The sequence below is a fragment of the Daucus carota genome, chromosome 2, assembly GCF_001625215.2.
Source record: "Daucus carota subsp. sativus chromosome 2, DH1 v3.0, whole genome shotgun sequence".
NCBI lineage: Eukaryota > Viridiplantae > Streptophyta > Magnoliopsida > Apiales > Apiaceae > Daucus > Daucus carota.
The window spans coordinates 12,384,418-12,403,737 of NC_030382.2; the positions used below are offsets into that span (position 1 = coordinate 12,384,418).

Below are 19,320 nucleotides of genomic sequence, written 5' to 3' on the forward strand. Positions count from 1 at the left end.
TAATTGACCAGTTTTTTGAGATTCGGTCGGTTTTTGTACTCTAACAAATAAAATGTTAGAGTGCAAAATTTATTTCATTCTCCCTCCATTCCATTCCATCCAAGTGAACACATATCTAAGACTGTGTTCACTTATATGGAATGGAATGAGGAGTAGAATGTAATGAGAAATTATATAGAAATTTTATGGGAAAATATGAGATAATAATGACTAAATATGAATGAGTTTAAATATCTTGTGATAAAGATGGTAAAAAAACATGATGTAGAAATGGATTGAGCATTCATCCAAAACACGTGGATGTGGGTTAGAATTTTAGTAATATAGTAGCATTAATGGAATGATGGAAGGAATGGAAATTTTGAAAACTTTCTCTTACCAACATCATATTAGAGTATAAAATTCATTCTATCTTCCCTCCATTCCACTCGGTGAACACAACCTCAGTTTTCTGAAGAAAGCATGTCACGCATTTCCGTTTATTATTGTTCGAAATCGCTTATATAAAACACTACAAGATGAACCATATATATATAATACTTTTGTAACTTTTTCTATTACGTCCCATTTAAATTTTCTTCTTTAACCTTTTATGTCTCCAGGATTCTTTCTAGGGCAGGGTTGGTCCATACCCTGACCACCTTACAGAATAATCAAATAAACCTGTACGAATATGTTTATCTTCATATTCCCGTGTATTGTTTGGTGTTAATGATTCCCGTGACAGTTAGAGTCAAGGTTCAACTCAAGTTCCAACAATTATACATGGGAAAAGTAACACATTGTCACAAAGGTAAAATTAAAGCCCGAAGTGTTGTCAGCTGTAGATAGTTCTTAAATTGGTGATAGGCTTGTTGACAATTTAGACTTATATGTCTTAGAAATGAGTATCTGTTCTAATACTTCTCAACAATTTAGACTTATATGTGTTAGAAATGAGTATTTGTTCTAATACTTCTCGAATGAGTCAGAGTTAGAGTTGAACCCGGGTGTTCTAAAACAACAGAGGATAAACGTCCCACCACTTGGGCTATCCAGTCCTGCTCAAACAATTATTGTATTATTATTACTTCAGATCGATTATCATTTTACTGCTGGGCACAACACTAATTACTGTTTGAGTGTTTATTATTGATCATTCTACTTTGTTTTCTCGACGCAAGACTTGGAGTTGAACACGATCTACACTTGCATTATAGAAGTTCCTGGTTCGATCTTTAATGATTAGCAGACATCAGATTCAGATGAACATGACAATTTGTATAACCAACCAATTTTGATGTGCTTGCCAGATCAATTTCCGAAGCCATGTCGAAAAACTTCCCTATAAATTCATCCCTTTGACAACAACCTTCTCCATCAGAACAACGACCCTTCTAAAATCTGATCACCAATTGCAACTTATTCGAAAAAAATGGGTTCCACCAACACTGCTTCAGTTGCTCTATTTTTCGCCCTCAACATTCTCTTCTTTACACTAGTCAGTTCATGCGACACTTGTTCTGGTCCGAAGCCTAAGCCTAAGCCAACTCTTCCAACTCCATATCCAGCAAATCCATCTGCCGGAAAATGCCCTAGGGATGCCCTAAAACTAGGCGTCTGTGCTGATGTCCTCAATTTGGTGCACAATGTTGTGATTGGATCTCCACCAACACTCCCATGCTGCAGCCTTCTTGAAGGTCTCGTCAACCTCGAGGCCGCAGTATGCCTTTGCACTGCCATAAAAGCCAACATATTGGGAAAAAATCTCAATCTTCCTATTGCCCTCAGCTTGGTTCTTAACAACTGCGGCAAGCAAGTCCCCAATGGCTTTAAATGTACCTGAAATATCTAGCCTCGATTCGGATCCTAAATTGTTTGCTGGCTTTTATTCTTTGTGTTTTTTCTTCAACTGTAAAAGTGTGTTACGTTATTTCTTATTTCAGTGTTGGCTTAATTAATTGTTAGAATTCAAACCCTTATTTGAATAATTAAATATATATGAACAGCTAGCTAGGTTGAATATGTAAGTTCACACTTGTGGTCATATATATCCAGCAGAAAAGGAATTTAAAGAATTGCAGATTACAAGTACATGTGATCACCATGCAGCTGCGTTGATACAAAGGCCAGGAAGAAAGGTGGCTGGTGCAAAATACAATACATGGCTCAAATGTAAACTTAATAACAGGAGGTGGCACATGCAGAAGAAAACAAGGACACGTGGCAACAGCTTTCACATAGTCAATAAAAACAGGTTGCAAGTCTTTGTTCAAACCCTAATATATGGAAGATTGGAGTTTGAATACTACATATAAAAGCGTGGCCATGAAACGAGGAAGTAAATGCCTGGTGATGTAAGGCATGACATGAATGCATGGTTTTGAGTCTATATATAGGAACGACTCTCCAGTATACAATAACAAGTGAAGAGAAAATCTGAAGAGAGAATTGTAAAGAGCTTAAGCTCGTTGAGTGAAAAAGGCTGAAGCCTAGTGTGTGTAGAAAAATTATAAGTATTGTAGCTGCGTGTTACATTAATATACAAGTTGTGTGGTTGCATATTATTATAATCGAAGTTTTTTGTTTTAAGGCCCATACACGTTTCCAACAAGTGGTATCAGAGCCGAGGTTTTGTTCGAGAAAAAAGAATGGTAAGTTTCCTGGAAGCCCAAGTTCCAATGTTGACGGGCACAAATTATGGAGACTGGAGTATCCAAATGAAGGAATTACTCCATTTTTATGATGTTTGGGATATAGTCGAAAGAGGGTATGATGAGTTCACATCAGCGGCTGAAGTAGCTCTGTCAGAAGCCGAGAAGACGACATTAAATGGGTGCAGGAGCAAAAATAACAAGGCATGTTTCATGATTTATCAAGGTGTCGACGAATTAACCTTTGATAATATTGCACATGAAAAAAAAGCAAAAGACGCCTGGGAGATTCTGCAGAAATCATTCCGAGGAGTTGATAAAGAAGAAGAGGTGGAGCCTCAAGTATTGCATGGCGAGTTCAAGAATATGAAAATGAAAAATTCTGAAAATATTGAAGAAAATGTTACGCGTTTGAAAACGGTGACAAATGAGATGAAAAGAAATGGGGAAAGTCTGGATGATGTTCGGGTCATGGAAAAGTTGCTCCGTTCATTGACAAGAAAATTTGATTATGTTGTAACTACGTTAGAGGAGTCGAAAGATTGGTCCAGAATTTCTATTGAAGAGCTTGTATGTTTGTTCCAAGACCACGAGCTGCAGATGAATCGTTATGATGAAGAAATTAGCAGTTTGGAGAATATGGTGCAATGGAAAGTGTTTGATAATAGGAGTCCTAGTAGTGGCATTATTAATATTTCAGGGGAAGCGCCAAGGAATATGCTGAGTCCAGATAATATCTACAAACCAACAAGTCCGATACAAACAATCATTGATGATTCAGTGTTTTGTTTCAAGGCAAGCGACGAAAGCAACAAAAGTTGGGAACAGGTGCATCACAAAATTGCAGAACGAGTTCACTACATGACCAACGAAATTTTAGATGATATATTCATGAAGTTATTAAAGTGGGGCGTCTTTCACAAAGCGAAAGAAAAACTCGAAATGCAAATTCGGGTTTGAGGGGGAGTGTTAGAATTCAAACCCTTATTTGAATAATTAAATATATATGAACAGCTAGCTAGGTTGAATATGTAAGTTCACACTTGTGGTCATATATATCCAGCAGAAAAGGAATTTAAAGAATTGCAGATTACAAGTACATGTGATCACCATGCAGCTGCGTTGATACAAAGGCCAGGAAGAAAGGTGGCTGGTGCAAAATACAATACATGGCTCAAATGTAAACTTAATAACAGGAGGTGGCACATGCAGAAGAAAACAAGGACACGTGGCAACAGCTTTCACATAGTCAATAAAAACAGGTTGCAAGTCTTTGTTCAAACCCTAATATATGGAAGATTGGAGTTTGAATACTACATATAAAAGCGTGGCCATGAAACGAGGAAGTAAATGCCTGGTGATGTAAGGCATGACATGAATGCATGGTTTTGAGTCTATATATAGGAACGACTCTCCAGTATACAATAACAAGTGAAGAGAAAATCTGAAGAGAGAATTGTAAAGAGCTTAAGCTCGTTGAGTGAAAAAGGCTGAAGCCTAGTGTGTGTAGAAAAATTATAAGTATTGTAGCTGCGTGTTACATTAATATACAAGTTGTGTGGTTGCATATTATTATAATCGAAGTTTTTTGTTTTAAGGCCCATACACGTTTCCAACATTAATAATATAATCTTATCCAACATTTTTTGTTAAATTATCCCTAGCTACTTAAACAGTTTTATGCCTTAAAACACCAACTCACACAATATATACCAGGGTAGACTGAATGTGAAAATATCACCCATACAACAAATATCATCTTGTCAAATTGATCACGGTCAGATTAGTTTCTTTAAATATCTGAATTAATGGAAAGCAATAGATATTTTATTTAGAACGGTCTTTCTAATGTGTGCCCAAGGGCACACAATAAACACTAATTCTCATTAAAATGCTTCTTTTGATTGGTGGAATTGGTGTAAATGCAGGGGGACCATCAACATTTATCATCCATCCATCAATCAAAAGCTAGTATTATCACGAGAGTTAGTGACTAGTGTGTGCCCATGGATACATCATAGAAAATTCGTATTTAGAATTCCAAAGAGATTGATAATCCAATGTGTTAAATAATAAAGATGTAATCTCATTAACCCAGCGTTAACAGATTTTAGCATATATAAGGGATCAATTTGAATAAATATTTACGAAAAGAATTATACAAGCCCCCAGCTGGATGATAATAATGTGCTATACAAGCCCTAACTAGGGGTGTCAGATGGATCAGATTTGGATCGGATCACCCTTGATCCATATCCTGATCCGTCTAGTTTTATCGAATTATAGACGGATTTTTTAGAACATGATCCATATCCAGATCCGTAGGATCAACGAATTTTCGGATCGGAGCTCCGCTCCATGTATATTTAGAAAAAAATTTCCGTTCTTTATATTTAGAATTTTCAGATCACATGATAATTCAGATATGTATTATAAAATAAAGATTAAAAAACGAAGTTATAATATGACCCATATTTGGGCAAAGGTTAGGGCCCTAACCTTTGCCCAAATATGGCTCGTATTATATTTAATAAGATTCAAAGTCTCCATTGTTAACCTTGTAGTCCCTCTGTAGGTTGTTTATTTTGTAGGAATTTCAACACTTCCACAAAATATAATTTCACAAATTATTTAATTTTTTCATTATTTTGAACAAAAATTTAATGTTCAAATATTTTTATAAAAAAGAAATTTTTTAAAAATGATTAATAAAATTACATATTTTGTATGCATCTTCATAATATGCGTGCCAAATAATACAATATATTGTAATAAAAATTAAAGGAAATATTTACCTTTACTATTCTTTCATGAAAACATTATCAAAGGTTAAAACACAATACGCAACTTCAACAAATTATAAACCAAGAAACATAATATTTAAATACTTCCGCTACAATGAAAACTTAAACTACATATGGCATGGAAAAAAGATGTTGTCAAATCAAGATCATGATATAAACAAGTTGAAGTGCTTGATTGATTTTTTTTGGTACTTGTCCCTCTTGCTTGGAAGTGCCCCTTTGGCAACATTGTTTTTCCAGTAACCTATATGATTCTTTCTAGGGCAGAATTTGTCGATATCCTGAGCAAAATTTACAGAAATAAAAGGAAAAATGTATTTATATGAATATATTATGATTAGGAGAGCTCCCGGCCAGCATATGGTTTGGTGTTAATGATGCCCGTGACATGGTAGTGGAGTAAAAATTCAGCAGAATTTTGGATGGTTTCGAATTGGGGCAGCCTAATCATGTTACCTGTATTTTAGAATGACGTCTATTCCACATTTGAATTACAATTTACATCTAGGACACTGAATACTCCCTCCGTCTCAATTTATAGATCCATTTTGGAATAAACACGCATATTAAGAAAAAAGTTGGTTAGATAGAATCTTATCTCATGTATCATTGATTAGTGCATTGATAAGTGAGAATATAGTTGAGTTTCAAAAAAATCACAATAAATATAGGGATTTAGTGCATTGAGAAATGAGAATAATATTGAGTTTCAAAAAGTCACAATTAATATGTAGATAAATTTGTATTGAAAAAAAAGAGGAACAAGTATTTTGGGACAAATTTTTTTCCCAAAAGAGACCTATAAATTGAGACGGAGGGAGTATTTATAATACATAAAGTCCAAGAGGGTAAAATGGTTGGCTGGAATGATATAAAATACTCATTATGTAAAGTTTTCTACAAGATATTGGAGGCTCGGGCACGATCTGATTATTTAAAATTTCTTGCAAGGTATCGTGTGCTCCGATGGTACCTAATATATATATTGGTTTGTTGTATTTTAAACGATATATTGTTATTATTTTAAATTGTTAGAAATAAAATATATTCCTTTATTTTGTTAATATGTTACTCCCTCCGTCTCCTTTTACATGTCCATTTTGCTTTTTGAGAAGTCAAATTGATCAATTTTTGACTAAACATTACAAATTATCTATTCATTATTTTTAAAATCCGAAAGTTGCATATTAAAATAGACAAAATATATTTTCTAATGATATAATTTTCATTATTCTTCTTAATTATATAATACATGTAAATTACAGTCAAAATATAGTCAATTGACTGATCAAAAGTCAAAATAGACATGTAAAAAGGGAAGGAGGAAGTAATAGATTATATGAAATCTTGTACCTATTTTTCACATATTTGACAATAGAAACGGATCATATTGACTAGTGGTTTGTCGTTTCCTACCAATTACATTTCTGAGTTGAAAAATTATGACCAACACAATCGGTAGGAAACTCTTTTCGACCGAATTGAGTCGTACTCCACATCGATCTATGAAACTTAAATCAGTGAAATTAATGTCTGTTCACAGAATTCGGTGGTCGAAAACACATCCGTGACAATAAGCAGATATACATCTGTTTCATATATCTCCCCAGCAGAACTTATAGATCTAGATGATTTAAAATGGAACATAAACATTTGGGTAGAAAATTAAACGGTTTGTCTAGTGTGTGCGCATGGGCACATGCTAAGCACGAAATTTGATATGTTTAGGAGGTTTTGATTGGTGTGATTGTTGTATTTGCAGAGGTCCACCATTATTAAGATAGGAGAGTGAATCAAAATCTCCCAAACTTGTAAAATTCCGCGCTTAGAATGTGCCCATGAGCACACACTAGAAAAACCGAAAATTAAAAATATATCATACCCCCACCACATAAGTTTCACCCCTGATTTCAATGTGCTCGCCAGCTCGATTTCCAAAAGGTTGTCGCAGTCTTCCCCTATAAATTCACTCCCTGACTACAAACTTTTCCATCAGAAAACAAAACCTCTCTGATCTGCATTTGCATTCTCCACCAATCCCTTAAATCTGAGAGATGGCCTCTAAGAGCAGTGCTTCAGTAGCCCTATTTTTCGCCCTCAACATTCTCTTCTTTTCGCTAGTTAGTTCATGTGACTTCTGCCCCGGCCCTAAGCCGAAGCCGAAGCCAACTCCAACTCCATACCCCTATCCAACACCCTCAGCAGGAAAGTGCCCTAAAGATGCCCTAAAATTAGGTGTCTGTGCTGATGTCCTCAACTTAGTTCACAATGTTGTGATCGGATCTCCACCAACACTCCCATGCTGCAGCCTTCTCGAAGGTCTCGTGAACCTCGAGGCCGCCCTTTGCCTTTGCACCGCCATTAAGGCCAACATTTTGGGGATCAATCTCAATCTTCCTATTTCGCTCAGCTTGGTTCTTAATAACTGCGGCAAGCAAGTCCCGAATGGCTTCGAATGTACCTAAATAGACAAGTGGTTATCTGCTTTCTATGTTTTTCGTTCTTTAATTGTTGTGTAATGTTGCAGTAGGTAGCTTCCCATAAGCTATTCTTCTTGTATTTTCTAATTCGTACGATTCGGTGGAATGATATCGAATAAATCTGCGCTACTACTTGTAGTTTGATGTGAAGTGAAATGATATCAGCCGCTGTTTATGTCTTCGGTGATCCTTTTATTCGTGCAATATTCAATATTGGAACTTGAACTTCATGTGTTTACACTGATTATGCAGTTTTCTGCTGCACTGGTCTATGCATAAAAAGAGATTCTTCCTTAATTTAGAACTACAGAAGAAAAGTTAATTACTTCCTTCATGTTTACATGTTATTTAAAACGCATAAAAAGTACATAATTAATTGATTAATTATTGAAATTTTAAGCCCATAAAAACTAAAAATAATCAGTATTTTAATAAATTCAATAATTTTGAAATATTTACATGTGATTTACTAGAGAAGCAAAGTGAATGCATATTCTTTTGAATGTTTACATGTAACTTAAAACGCATAAAAAGTACATAAATAAATAATTCCTAAACCATTTCGTTAAACATAGCACCGAATGATCAACAACAACAGTACTTGCATCATACCATCCAATGATCAACAGCAACAATACTTGCATACTTGGGCTGGTCAATAAAAAACCAAGTCCAAACAAACGTATATCCCTAAATTAGAGTAGAGTTTAGAAAGGATAAAATACATGCACATCATGTCTTCACTTAGAGAGATTTTGTGAAGACTCCCATCTTTTTTATTATAAATAAAATATTATCTGACATTTATTTAAATAATATTTTGACCCCATCATTTTCTTTACATGAAAGTCACCTAATTCTCGCTCATTTATTAATGTGAGCTCTTCTCCAGACAAACTCTAATCTGAAGGCCATGAAACAAACTCTAATCCAAAGGTCATAAATTCCATTCATTTGATTCTAATATATTTGCATAAAAAAGGAAAGTGATGCAATATCAATGGACAACCGTTACTGATTATTTGAACTACATATATGATGACTTTGTACAGGCATGAACCGTGCTCCTTTCCTTTTTTTTTATATCTCTTGACTTGCAATCTCGTTGATTTAAAATTACGACAATATAATACTTACGGGGTGTATTCGATTGGGAATTTAATGGATTGTTTGTAGTCTATGGATTTTAATGGATTGTGTGTGATTTTGATTTTGTGCGGATTCTTGATAAAATGTCGCAGAGTTTATAAGATTTAATCACAATGCTTCAAAATCCCATTTATTTTGGTGGGATTTCAAAAAACTTAAAATACACTGAAGAATGCCACAAAATCCACCATTTTATGAAATGTAAAAAAATCCATCAGCATTTGAATACCATCAGATTTTAATGGATTTTAAAGAATCCCAATTGAATCCATCGGATTTTAAAGCATAATTTAAAATCTCAATTGAATACCACCGGATTTTGTAGCATAATTTAAAATCTCAATTGAATACCTCAAGATTTTAATGGATTTGAAACAATCCCAATCGAATACACTCGGATTTCATGAATGCAAAAAAATGTTTTAAAATCCCAATCCAATACACCCCTCTTAGAGTGGTATATTAGATTGCGATTTTAAAGCATTTTTTTTGCATTCATGAAATCCGAGAGTATTCGTTTGGGATTGTTTGAAATCCATTAAAATCTTGAGGTATTCAATTGAGATTTTAAATTATGCTACAAAATCCGGTGGTATTCAATTGAGATTTTAAATTATGCTTTAAAATCCGATGGATTCAATTGGGATTCTTTAAAATCCATTAAAATCTGATGGTATTCAAATGCTGATTGAATTTTTTGCCATAAAATGATGGATTTTGTGGCATTCATTAGTGTATTTTAAGTTTTTTGAAATCCCATCAAAATCAATGGGATTTTGAAGCATTGTGCTTAAATCCTATCAACTCTGCGACATTTTATCAAGAATCCGCACAAAATCAAAATCACATACAATCCATTAAAATTCATAAACTAAAAACAATCCATTAAAATCCCAATCGAATACACCCGCCTTAAAATGTAGAGAATCTAATGATTATATTGTATGTTAGATTATATATGTAATGAAAAATTGTAAATAATAATCATGGTGATGTATAGGTTAATGGAACTGAACAATATATGTTGATATATATATATATATATATATATATATATATATATATATATATATATATATATATATATATATATGTGTGTGTGTGTGTGTGTGTGTGTGTGTGTGTAATTATATGAAAATTGTGTGTTGGATTTGTGAAGCAATGGTGGATTTAATATAATTTGAGATTGGGGAAGTCAACATGAAGTATAAATATTATTAACATTGTAAGTTAGAGCATCTCCAAGGACAATATGTATAATGGTTTGGTTATATTGTTCGTCTAAAATGATTACGTAAATTTATTGATAAGGGACATGGATATGCTCCAATCGGATTATCTATATTTTACTTGTGTAAAATTATACTCAACTAGGTTCGACAAATATAGCTAACCAAACATGGTTGGCTATATTTTTTGCTAAAAGAATAGAGGGTTGGAGTGCTATAATTTTCAAATAATTTCTATAAGTGCCACTTAGAGAATTTTAGCTAAGGGCTTTTGGAGTTAGAGATGCTCTTTGGGAGTTAAAAGAAATCATTACGCACTATGTTAACTTCTGGAACCAGTAACTTAATTAATATTTCATTCATCCCCTGATTTTGTCCATAAATAAAATTTATTTTCTATTTTCTCACATTAACTAAAATTATAATGATCAAAAAATTGAATTATTTTTTCAATATATTAATACAATTAATACTTAATATATCATATTTACTAAATTAAGACCTATGCTGCAAGTATATGGGATTAGGACATGAAATGGCAATTCTAAAATTATAAAATACGGATATATATGACATTTAATAGTTAATAGATATTTTTATAAATATAAAAAGTTTGTTTTTTTACCTCGAAAATACTAAACCTTTTTTTGGTCATAACCTCGAAAATACCAAACATGAACGAACTAAACCAAACCAAACCAAACATACTCAGTATATCCCGCTTAGAGCATGGTCTGATGAGGGTAAGATGTACGCAGCCATGCATGCCCCTACCCTTAAAGTAGAGAGGTTGTTTTCGTGAAGACCCCCGGCTTAGTGCACAATAAATAAAACAGTGTGTGATATAATAAGAATATAATACCTTAGCCCATGGCCTTCTTCACATGGGACTTACCTAAACAGTTTTGATTGGCGCGAATGCATCCAGTAATGACTGAGCTGAACCCTTCCCTTAAAACATAACGCCATAACCCTCATAATCTCTGTAAGCCACGAGACCTAGTCTCAATTACTCTAATACGCTGTCTCTAATCATTCTTATCTAATGTCATATCACCCGTGAGATTTAAGGCTCCCATGTCCAAACTTAATTGATCAGCCCATGTCCGACGAGGCCGACCCCTCTTTATCTTGCCTCGTACCGGTATGTGTTCGACTCTCCTAACCGGTGCTGAATTATATTTACACCGAACATGTCCATACCAACGTAAACGTCCCTCCCTTATCTTCTTAGAGATAGACTCAACACCTAAAAAACGTCGAAAAGTATCATTCGGTATATGATCAATCATGGTGTTACCAAAAATCCAACACAACATACGCATTTCTGTTGTCTCTAGCCTACGTTCCTGACCCTTTCTCAATGGCTAGCACTCAGTACCATATAATAATGATGGTCTGATTGCTACACGATAGAATTTACCCTTCAACTTCAAAGGTACACTCTTATCACACAACACACCTGTAGCAGCCCGCCAACGAAGCCATCCTGTCAAAATACGATGTGTAACATCCGCAAAAATATCTCTATTACTCTGAATGATGGAACCCAAGTATTTAAAAGTATTAGTTTGTGGTACACGGGCCTCCGCAATACATACAGCAACATCCACATCATGAATCTCCTCATGGAAATTGGCCCAGAGATACTCAGTTTTAGAACGGCTCAGATGCAATCCATAACCCTCCAACGATGTACGCCATTGTTCTAATTTCACATTAACCTCACTTCGAGACTCGACGATTAACACAATATCATCGGCAAAAAGCATACACCAAGGCACAAGAGCTTGAATGTCATGGGTAATCACATCCAAAACAATTATAAAAAGCAAAGGGATGAATACCGAACATTGATGAAGACCTACCTCAACTAGAAAATTCTGAGTATCCCCAAGGACCCCAACGGGTGTCCTAACACATGTCCCCACTGCTGAATACATATCCTGTATGGTTTGAATATACACCGTTGGAACTCCTCACGCTGCTAAACATCTCCAATGAACGACCCGTGGTACACTATCATAAGCCTTTTCAAGATCTATAAACAGCATATGAAGATCCTTACAACGCTCTTGATATTTCTCCATAAGACATCGAATGAGATAAATCGCCTCAATGGTTGACCTCCCAGGCATAAAACCAAATTGATTCACTAAAATGGTAACAATTCTTCGAATCCTGCAATCAATAACTCGTTCTCAGAGTTTCATCGTACGACTAAGCAGCTTAATACCACGATAATTACTACAACTTTGAGCATAACATTTATTTTTTATATATGGGTACAACAACGCTAAACCGCCAGTCACTCGGCATCCTGGATGTCCGAAATATAACATTAAAAAGAGTTGCATGTTAACCATCATACACCCTGTTCCCCCAAACACTGCCACACCTCAATCGGAATCTCATCAATCCCAATTGTCTTACCTTTACCCATCATGCCTAAAGTTACGCGTACCTCTGCCATAGTAATATCTTGAAACATACCAACATCATTGTAAAAAACATTGACATTCTCTTCCTCGAAATACAATCTCCCTTCCTCGAGCTGCGTTAAATTACTCAGAAAAATACCTGCCCCATCTCGTTGTAATATCTCCATCATGAAGCAAAACCCGATCACCCTCGTCCTTAATATGTCGAACCGCACCAATATCCTGACTGCGCTTGTTACGTGCTTTTGCAAGTTTAAAAATCTCACTCACACCCTCCTTGGTACCTAGACGCCTACACATGTCTTGATACGCCTTAGTTTTCGCTTCCGCAACTGCCTGTTTAGCCATTCTTTTTGCAATTTTAAATAACTCTCGCTTTATATGCCGATCTGGCCCTTCGGGACATGACATGAGTTCCAAAAAGCATCCTTTCTCAAATTTCACTTTGGCTTGAACATCATCATTCCACCACCAAGACTCTCTCTGATCCTTGACATTCCCTAAAGCCACTCCCAACATCCTACTTGCCACACCTCGAATTGAGTCAGCCATATGTGCCCCCATTTGATCCACATCATCTACCTACCTAAAACAACCCTCAAACATGTCCTTAAATTCTGCTACTTTCGATCCATGTAAATTACGCCAAAGAATTTTAGGTTCAACAACTCTCAATCCCTCCATAGGTGGACCATCCAAAGACAAATCCATGGCTAAAAGACGGTGTTGTGAAGCACAAGCTTCCATTAGAAAAACCTTACAATCTGAACAAAATCTGAAATCCATACTGTGAATAAGAAGATAATCAATTTGAGTGGCATGTTCCCCACTCCTAAAAGTAATTAGATTGTCATCACGCTTGCAGAAACAAGAGTTAACAATCACTAAATCATGTGCTGTCGCAAATTCCAAAAGTGTCGAACCATTGTCATTTCTAACATCATAACCAAACCCGCCATGAACACCTTGATACCCATCTGCTCTTGCACCAATATGACCATTAAAATCACCACCAACAAATAAAAATTGATCTAGAGGAATACTTCAAACCAAATCATCCAAACAACCCCAAAAAGTCATGGATTCAATATCCCCCAACCCAGCCTGAGGCGCGTATACACAAAGCACCACCCCAATAACTGTCCCAACCACTAATCTAACATACATGATTCGATCACCAAACCTTTTGATCTCCACCACTTTATCTTTGAGTTTCGTAGACAACAAGATACCAACACCATTATGGGAGTTAACTAAACCTGAATACCATGATATAAATCCATTAGCCTCCTTGGTTTTTTCCTCTTTCCATCTAGTTTTCTGAATACAAGCCATATCTACTTTCCGCTTCCGCAAAACATCAACCAATTCTAAAAATTTGCTAGTTAAAGTTCCAACATTCAAACTAGCCAAACGAATCACACACCTTGCTAAAGATCCCTCACCCGAAAACCTTGCACCCCAGACTCCCCCACTAACTTGATCTCTACGACTTACTGTGCAGAATATATATATGATAATGGTTCACAATGCATAAGTGAAAAAACGGATGCAAAAATCAAAGATACCAACCTTGAGTGTTTGATTGAACAGTAATTTTCTGCAAGCCTGCAATCACTATTCAGTGGGCAAATACGTTAATGATGTAAAGCAAATGTCTGTAAGAAGATGAATGTGAGTGTTAATTGCTGATTAAGATGGTGGTATGTGATCTCTAATTCTTTTGTACTGTTCTGGGGAAGAAGGCTGAATAACAAGTGTCCTTTAAATTTCTAACTCCTCCATGATAGCCGTTATGTTCAACGAATTGAAAACCAATAACCGCAAATAACTGCCACAACTTCAAATCCACAAACCAACAATCTACTTTAAACCCATACCAGAAATCAATAATTATATCAGGCACAACTTTGAAAATCACGAGAGCGACATCCCACCAAAAAAATTCATTGCAAACAGTCAAAAATTTTCTGCGGAACCGGTGCGAGAAATCAGCGGTGGCGCCGACGTATGTTTTGACAGGAGTGTTGGTGGAAAGTATCAGATACAATTTCAACACAAAACTATGGGCGCACCAAAACCCAGTGTCATTTGACTTGGGTTTGACTTGGTATTTACTACAGAGAATGTGGTTTTCAATGATAATGTGTAGAAAGTGTGAATAACCAAGGATGTTTGATTTAAATGGTATATAGGAAATTACAGAGTGTGATAACATGAACGAACTATCATTCAAAAATATTAACATCACCATTTTCAACTCATTGTTCAACTCACCTAGATAACATTTTCTGACGCACATTTAATTGCTTAAACAAGGTTCAAGTGTGTGAACAACGTACGTCACACGGTGTCCGATAGATGAAAAGATCCTGACTTTGAGTGATCTCCCTGCCCCTTACAATTTATAGCATTATTGAGTTTAGATATAGGATTTGTCAATTTTCACGCTTCTAACTTCTAAATATGTCTTTTTAAAATAAATTATCCCCTTCTTCCTAATTTCTCTCTTTCACTTTCTTTCTAGTATCATTTATTCATCTATTGGAGAAGTAGGTTGATTAGATAGGGGAGAGACTTTAGTATGGGTTGACAGCAGGGACGGGTGAATTGAAGATCGGGGGTTTCGAGAGGATGGTTGAGTTAGTTTTTAGGCGGCAAGGGTTTGAAGGACAACGATAATTTATGACTGTAAGAGTTAGAGAGGCTGAAAAAGGGAAGATCGAGACTGGTTGTGGATTGGCGAGAAGGATTGGTTGAAGTGACAACAATACATGAGAGGGAAAGAATGAATGATTACGGTGACGGGCTAGGACAGAGAGGAGAAGGATGGTCCAAGCGAGAAGGCAACAATGGTAGTTATGTTGAGTAGGTGGCGGTGTCGGGACTATCTCGGACGTTGGTGCAGATTGCGAGAAATGTCCTGCGTACATTATTTTTAAATGAATGTCCCAATTATATTTATATACGACTTCCGTCAAATAATCATTGTATTTATGAAATCTGGTATAATTCAAATTTTATATCACAGTTGAATTACAAGGTATTTATGTGATTTAAAGTGCGTGAGCATAAAATACCCATACCTTATCGTATTTTCATCTTTAAATTGAAAAATGTTATTTGTGTAATAAGATAGAAGTTTTCGTAAAATTAGATATAAGCGGGAAACTAACGTTGATAGGATATACTTTCTAAATCAATTTATTTTATTTTTATGATTTTTTAAATAAAAATTAATTTCAAAACAAAAATGAATAATCTAACAAATTTATTTTTATTATTATATATTTAACAAAACCGAAATCAACTATACTATAAAATTATCCAAACTAATCTACACTTATCATATTAAATCAGTATACCAACTCCAAGGCATGCCTTATATAACGTCCTATATTAAAATTTAGGGACATTTGATGAAATAAATTGATCCAATAATATCATAGTGATTATATCACTAGGATAACATATTCAACTCTTATTTCTAGGACACCCATTTTAAAACGCATATAAAACATAATTTCATAACTTATTTTTAAAAGTTTTCTTTTTTGAATAAAAGTTTAGATAGTAAATATTTATTCAGAAGAATAAAATTTAAAATAATTTATTAAACTATATTTACGAGAGCATTAGAATGCGTGTCGAGCCCCCGTCCCCCAATGTAAACAACTGAGGAGGACAGAGGGAGTAGTTAATAAAATAAAAATTAAAAATAGATTTAATGACGATACAAATTAAATAATTGTCTATATAATTTATATTCAATTAATTGACTCTTAACTTTTTTGTCTAATATTTTGACGTAATAAGTTAAATTATTATTTTAAAGTTTTCATTCATAAATACATAAATTTAATATTTTTATTATCAAACTAATATTATCTAATATTAATTATTTCAATAAAGGTGTCAACATGTTTTTTACTCAGTGATATGTCTTGCTTTACTGGTATATATGTCTGGCTGACATTGCTGGCCAAAAATCCTACTTCTGCAGTTGGTTCGATGATTCCACGTTAAAAGTACACATTGTGCACGAGAATATAAAAGTGAGATAGACATTTGCATTATTGAAATATGAGGTACACATATTAATTTGTCCAAACTTCAGGTATACACTATGTAGATTACTCTTATGTTAAATACAGCAAAGGGGCTCTTAGTATTTTGATTCCGAAATAATCCAGAATTAAACGTTTTGACTCGTTCTAGGAAGGTCGAGTTATATTTAACTGTTATTTGACCCGGATAAAGGAGACCATCTTGACATTATTTCAATATTCAGTAGAAGTTAACAAAACACGAACATAAAAGTTTAAATTGATACAAAACAAATGCATGGCATCAACTTGATACAAAGAAGACCGAGTTCTTGCATCAAGAAATATAACAGAACATAGGTGCAACCTATATATGCCATGAATCAGACAAAATGAAACTTACAAAATCATACATAAATCAAGAGCAGTACATATATGTACTTGAGTTAGGAGAGTGGTGGACACATAAAACCAGGTGGAGGAGTTTTCCCGCAAGTTAACAGTACGGACAGTGCAAGTGGAAGATATATGTTTATGTTGAGCAGCTTCAGCCTTATGGTAGTGCAGAGACAAACGGCTGCTTCTAGCTCAAGCAACCCACCGAGAATTGGACAACAGACGTTCTGAACCGGATCGCCTAACCCTACGTGCACCAGGCCTCCTAGAACATCGACGCAGAGCCCTAGTTTTAGTGCGTTTATAGGGCAGGTTTGAGGAGGGGTTGGTGGTGGTGGGAGAGCCGGGACGCCTCCTCCGGATGGAGGAGGGGTGTAAGGTGGGTAGGTTGGTGTGGAAGGTGGTGAGATTATGACTGGAGGGTTGACTATTGGGGGAGTTACTATGGGGGGTGTGATGATAGGTGGATTGACAATAGGAGGGTTAACAATTGGTGGGAGGACAACCGGTGGCTTATGCGAAGGCGGCTTATGTGTAGGTGGCTTATATGAAGGTGGATTCTGTGTAGGAGGCTTAAATGAAGGCGGCTTATGTGTAGGTGGCTTATATGAAGGTGGATTCTGTGTAGGAGGCTTAAATGAAGGCGGCTTATGTGTAGGTGGCTTATTTGAAGGCGGCTTATGTGTAGGTGGCTTATACGAGGGTGGATTCTGTGTAGGTGGCTTATATGAAGGCGGCTTATGTGTAGGTGGCTTATACGAAGGTGGATTCTGTGTAGGTGGCTTATACGAAGGCGGCTTATGTGTAGGTGGCTTATGTGAAGAGGGTGGTTTATGAGAAGGTGTTGAGCCTCCGGGGCTCCTTCCTTTGCTGTGGTGTGGTGGATGAGGCCGTGGAGTATTCGGAGGATTAGGTTGGCGGTATGGTGGGTAGGGTGGCGGGCAGTATCCGCTAGCATAGATCGGTGGCAATGCAGTTAACATGCAGATCATGCAAATGAAGGACATGGCTAAAACTTTGGAACCCATGACTAATTTTAGGGTTCCAAAGTGTGTTTTCTTTTCTTCACTGATGAGTAATTAAGTGGACAGTAAGAATTATTTATAGCTGAATTTCATGCTTTACTTAAAAGAGGTAATACTCGAGAGATAATGATTCTTTGCATAAGTGCTCAGAAAACTCCAAGAGATTTACGAATGAAATTGCAAAGTTTTGGATGTTTGTTGCTACTTTACGAAGTTCAATGCCTCGTCCGTGATTGTTTCAGTTCATCCGTGAACTTCAGATTCTGATGGCTTTTTAACAACGTGCACTTGCAAGTTGCAATATAGCTCGTCTAAAAACTAGTACTGTACTAGCTAGTACACCAATAAGTGTCTCACCTTTCTTCTGATATCTTTAGTTTTGTACACTCTCCGTGGATATGAAATTTAGTGCCAACGAAGAATACGAGAGTTACTTGCAAAGCCCATGGCAATTAATCGATTAATATCCGTTCACCATGTTTGTAAAATGTCCAAATTTTTTGGGAGGTCTAGTATAACGGATAAGTAAGTGTTAATTAGAAAAGATTTGTGACATTTTTCAAAAATAAATCAAACTCGTTTCATATATATTTATGGAAAATGCTTGGTGCACATAATTGTGTACAAAAACATGTACATAATGATATGTGGCGGATTTTAATTGGATGACCCCTGCATTTACACCAATCACCCCAATTAAAACCCTTCACATCACTTGCCACATCATTATGTACAATCTGTACACAATTATGTGCACCTAGCACTACTCTATATTTATACACAATTATGTGCACCTAGCACTACTCTATATTTATACACACGTTTTTCTCTAATACAAATAACTAAAATTACAATCAAACACAAATCAACTGAATAATAAGAATGAGAAGGGTGATTCCTGAGGTGGACTTAGACGAGAGATGAAGTGAAGGGATGGGATGGGCCTAAGTTTGAACTCTTGTACTGTGACAGCCTGTCCAAGGCATGTTTGGAGTGGGGTCATATAGATCTTTATGGATTTATATTTTAGTGTTTTTATTAACCGATTCTTAAATATAAATTAAAAATTAGATTCAAAATTATTATTTATAACTACATTATTCACTAGTTTATGCCG

The 19,320-nt window shown here is 35.5% G+C and overlaps 5 protein-coding genes across 5 annotated transcripts; 2 read left to right on the plus strand and 3 right to left on the minus strand.

Moving 5' to 3' along the window:
- The first annotated feature begins 1,244 nt into the window (after positions 1-1,244).
- On the plus strand, positions 1,245-1,935 carry LOC108208315 (14 kDa proline-rich protein DC2.15). The gene has a single exon (XM_017378831.2). The coding sequence runs from the start codon at positions 1,415-1,417 to the stop codon at positions 1,823-1,825; it is 411 nt and encodes a 136-aa protein (XP_017234320.1). The 5' UTR covers positions 1,245-1,414; the 3' UTR covers positions 1,826-1,935.
- A 5,476-nt stretch (positions 1,936-7,411) lies between these two features.
- On the plus strand, positions 7,412-8,097 carry LOC108206658 (14 kDa proline-rich protein DC2.15). The gene has a single exon (XM_017377030.2). It carries the CDS (start codon positions 7,492-7,494, stop codon positions 7,900-7,902), a length of 411 nt encoding a protein of 136 aa, XP_017232519.1. The 5' UTR covers positions 7,412-7,491; the 3' UTR covers positions 7,903-8,097.
- A 3,565-nt stretch (positions 8,098-11,662) lies between these two features.
- Positions 11,663-13,300, minus strand: LOC108207082 (uncharacterized). The gene is made up of 3 exons (XM_017377547.1): positions 12,876-13,300; positions 12,314-12,476; positions 11,663-12,241 (listed from the first exon to the last, which is right to left on the minus strand). Exons 1-3 carry the CDS (start codon positions 13,298-13,300, stop codon positions 11,663-11,665), a joined length of 1,167 nt encoding a protein of 388 aa, XP_017233036.1.
- An 18-nt stretch (positions 13,301-13,318) lies between these two features.
- LOC108207083 (uncharacterized) lies at positions 13,319-14,071 on the minus strand. Its single transcript, XM_017377548.1, has 2 exons — positions 13,902-14,071; positions 13,319-13,778 (listed from the first exon to the last, which is right to left on the minus strand). The coding sequence occupies exons 1-2, from the start codon at positions 14,069-14,071 to the stop codon at positions 13,319-13,321; spliced, it is 630 nt and encodes a 209-aa protein (XP_017233037.1).
- A 2,962-nt stretch (positions 14,072-17,033) lies between these two features.
- Positions 17,034-18,328, minus strand: LOC108206165 (repetitive proline-rich cell wall protein 1). The gene has a single exon (XM_017376377.2). It carries the CDS (start codon positions 18,204-18,206, stop codon positions 17,229-17,231), a length of 978 nt encoding a protein of 325 aa, XP_017231866.2. The 5' UTR covers positions 18,207-18,328; the 3' UTR covers positions 17,034-17,228.
- Between the last annotated feature and the right edge of the window lie 992 nt (positions 18,329-19,320).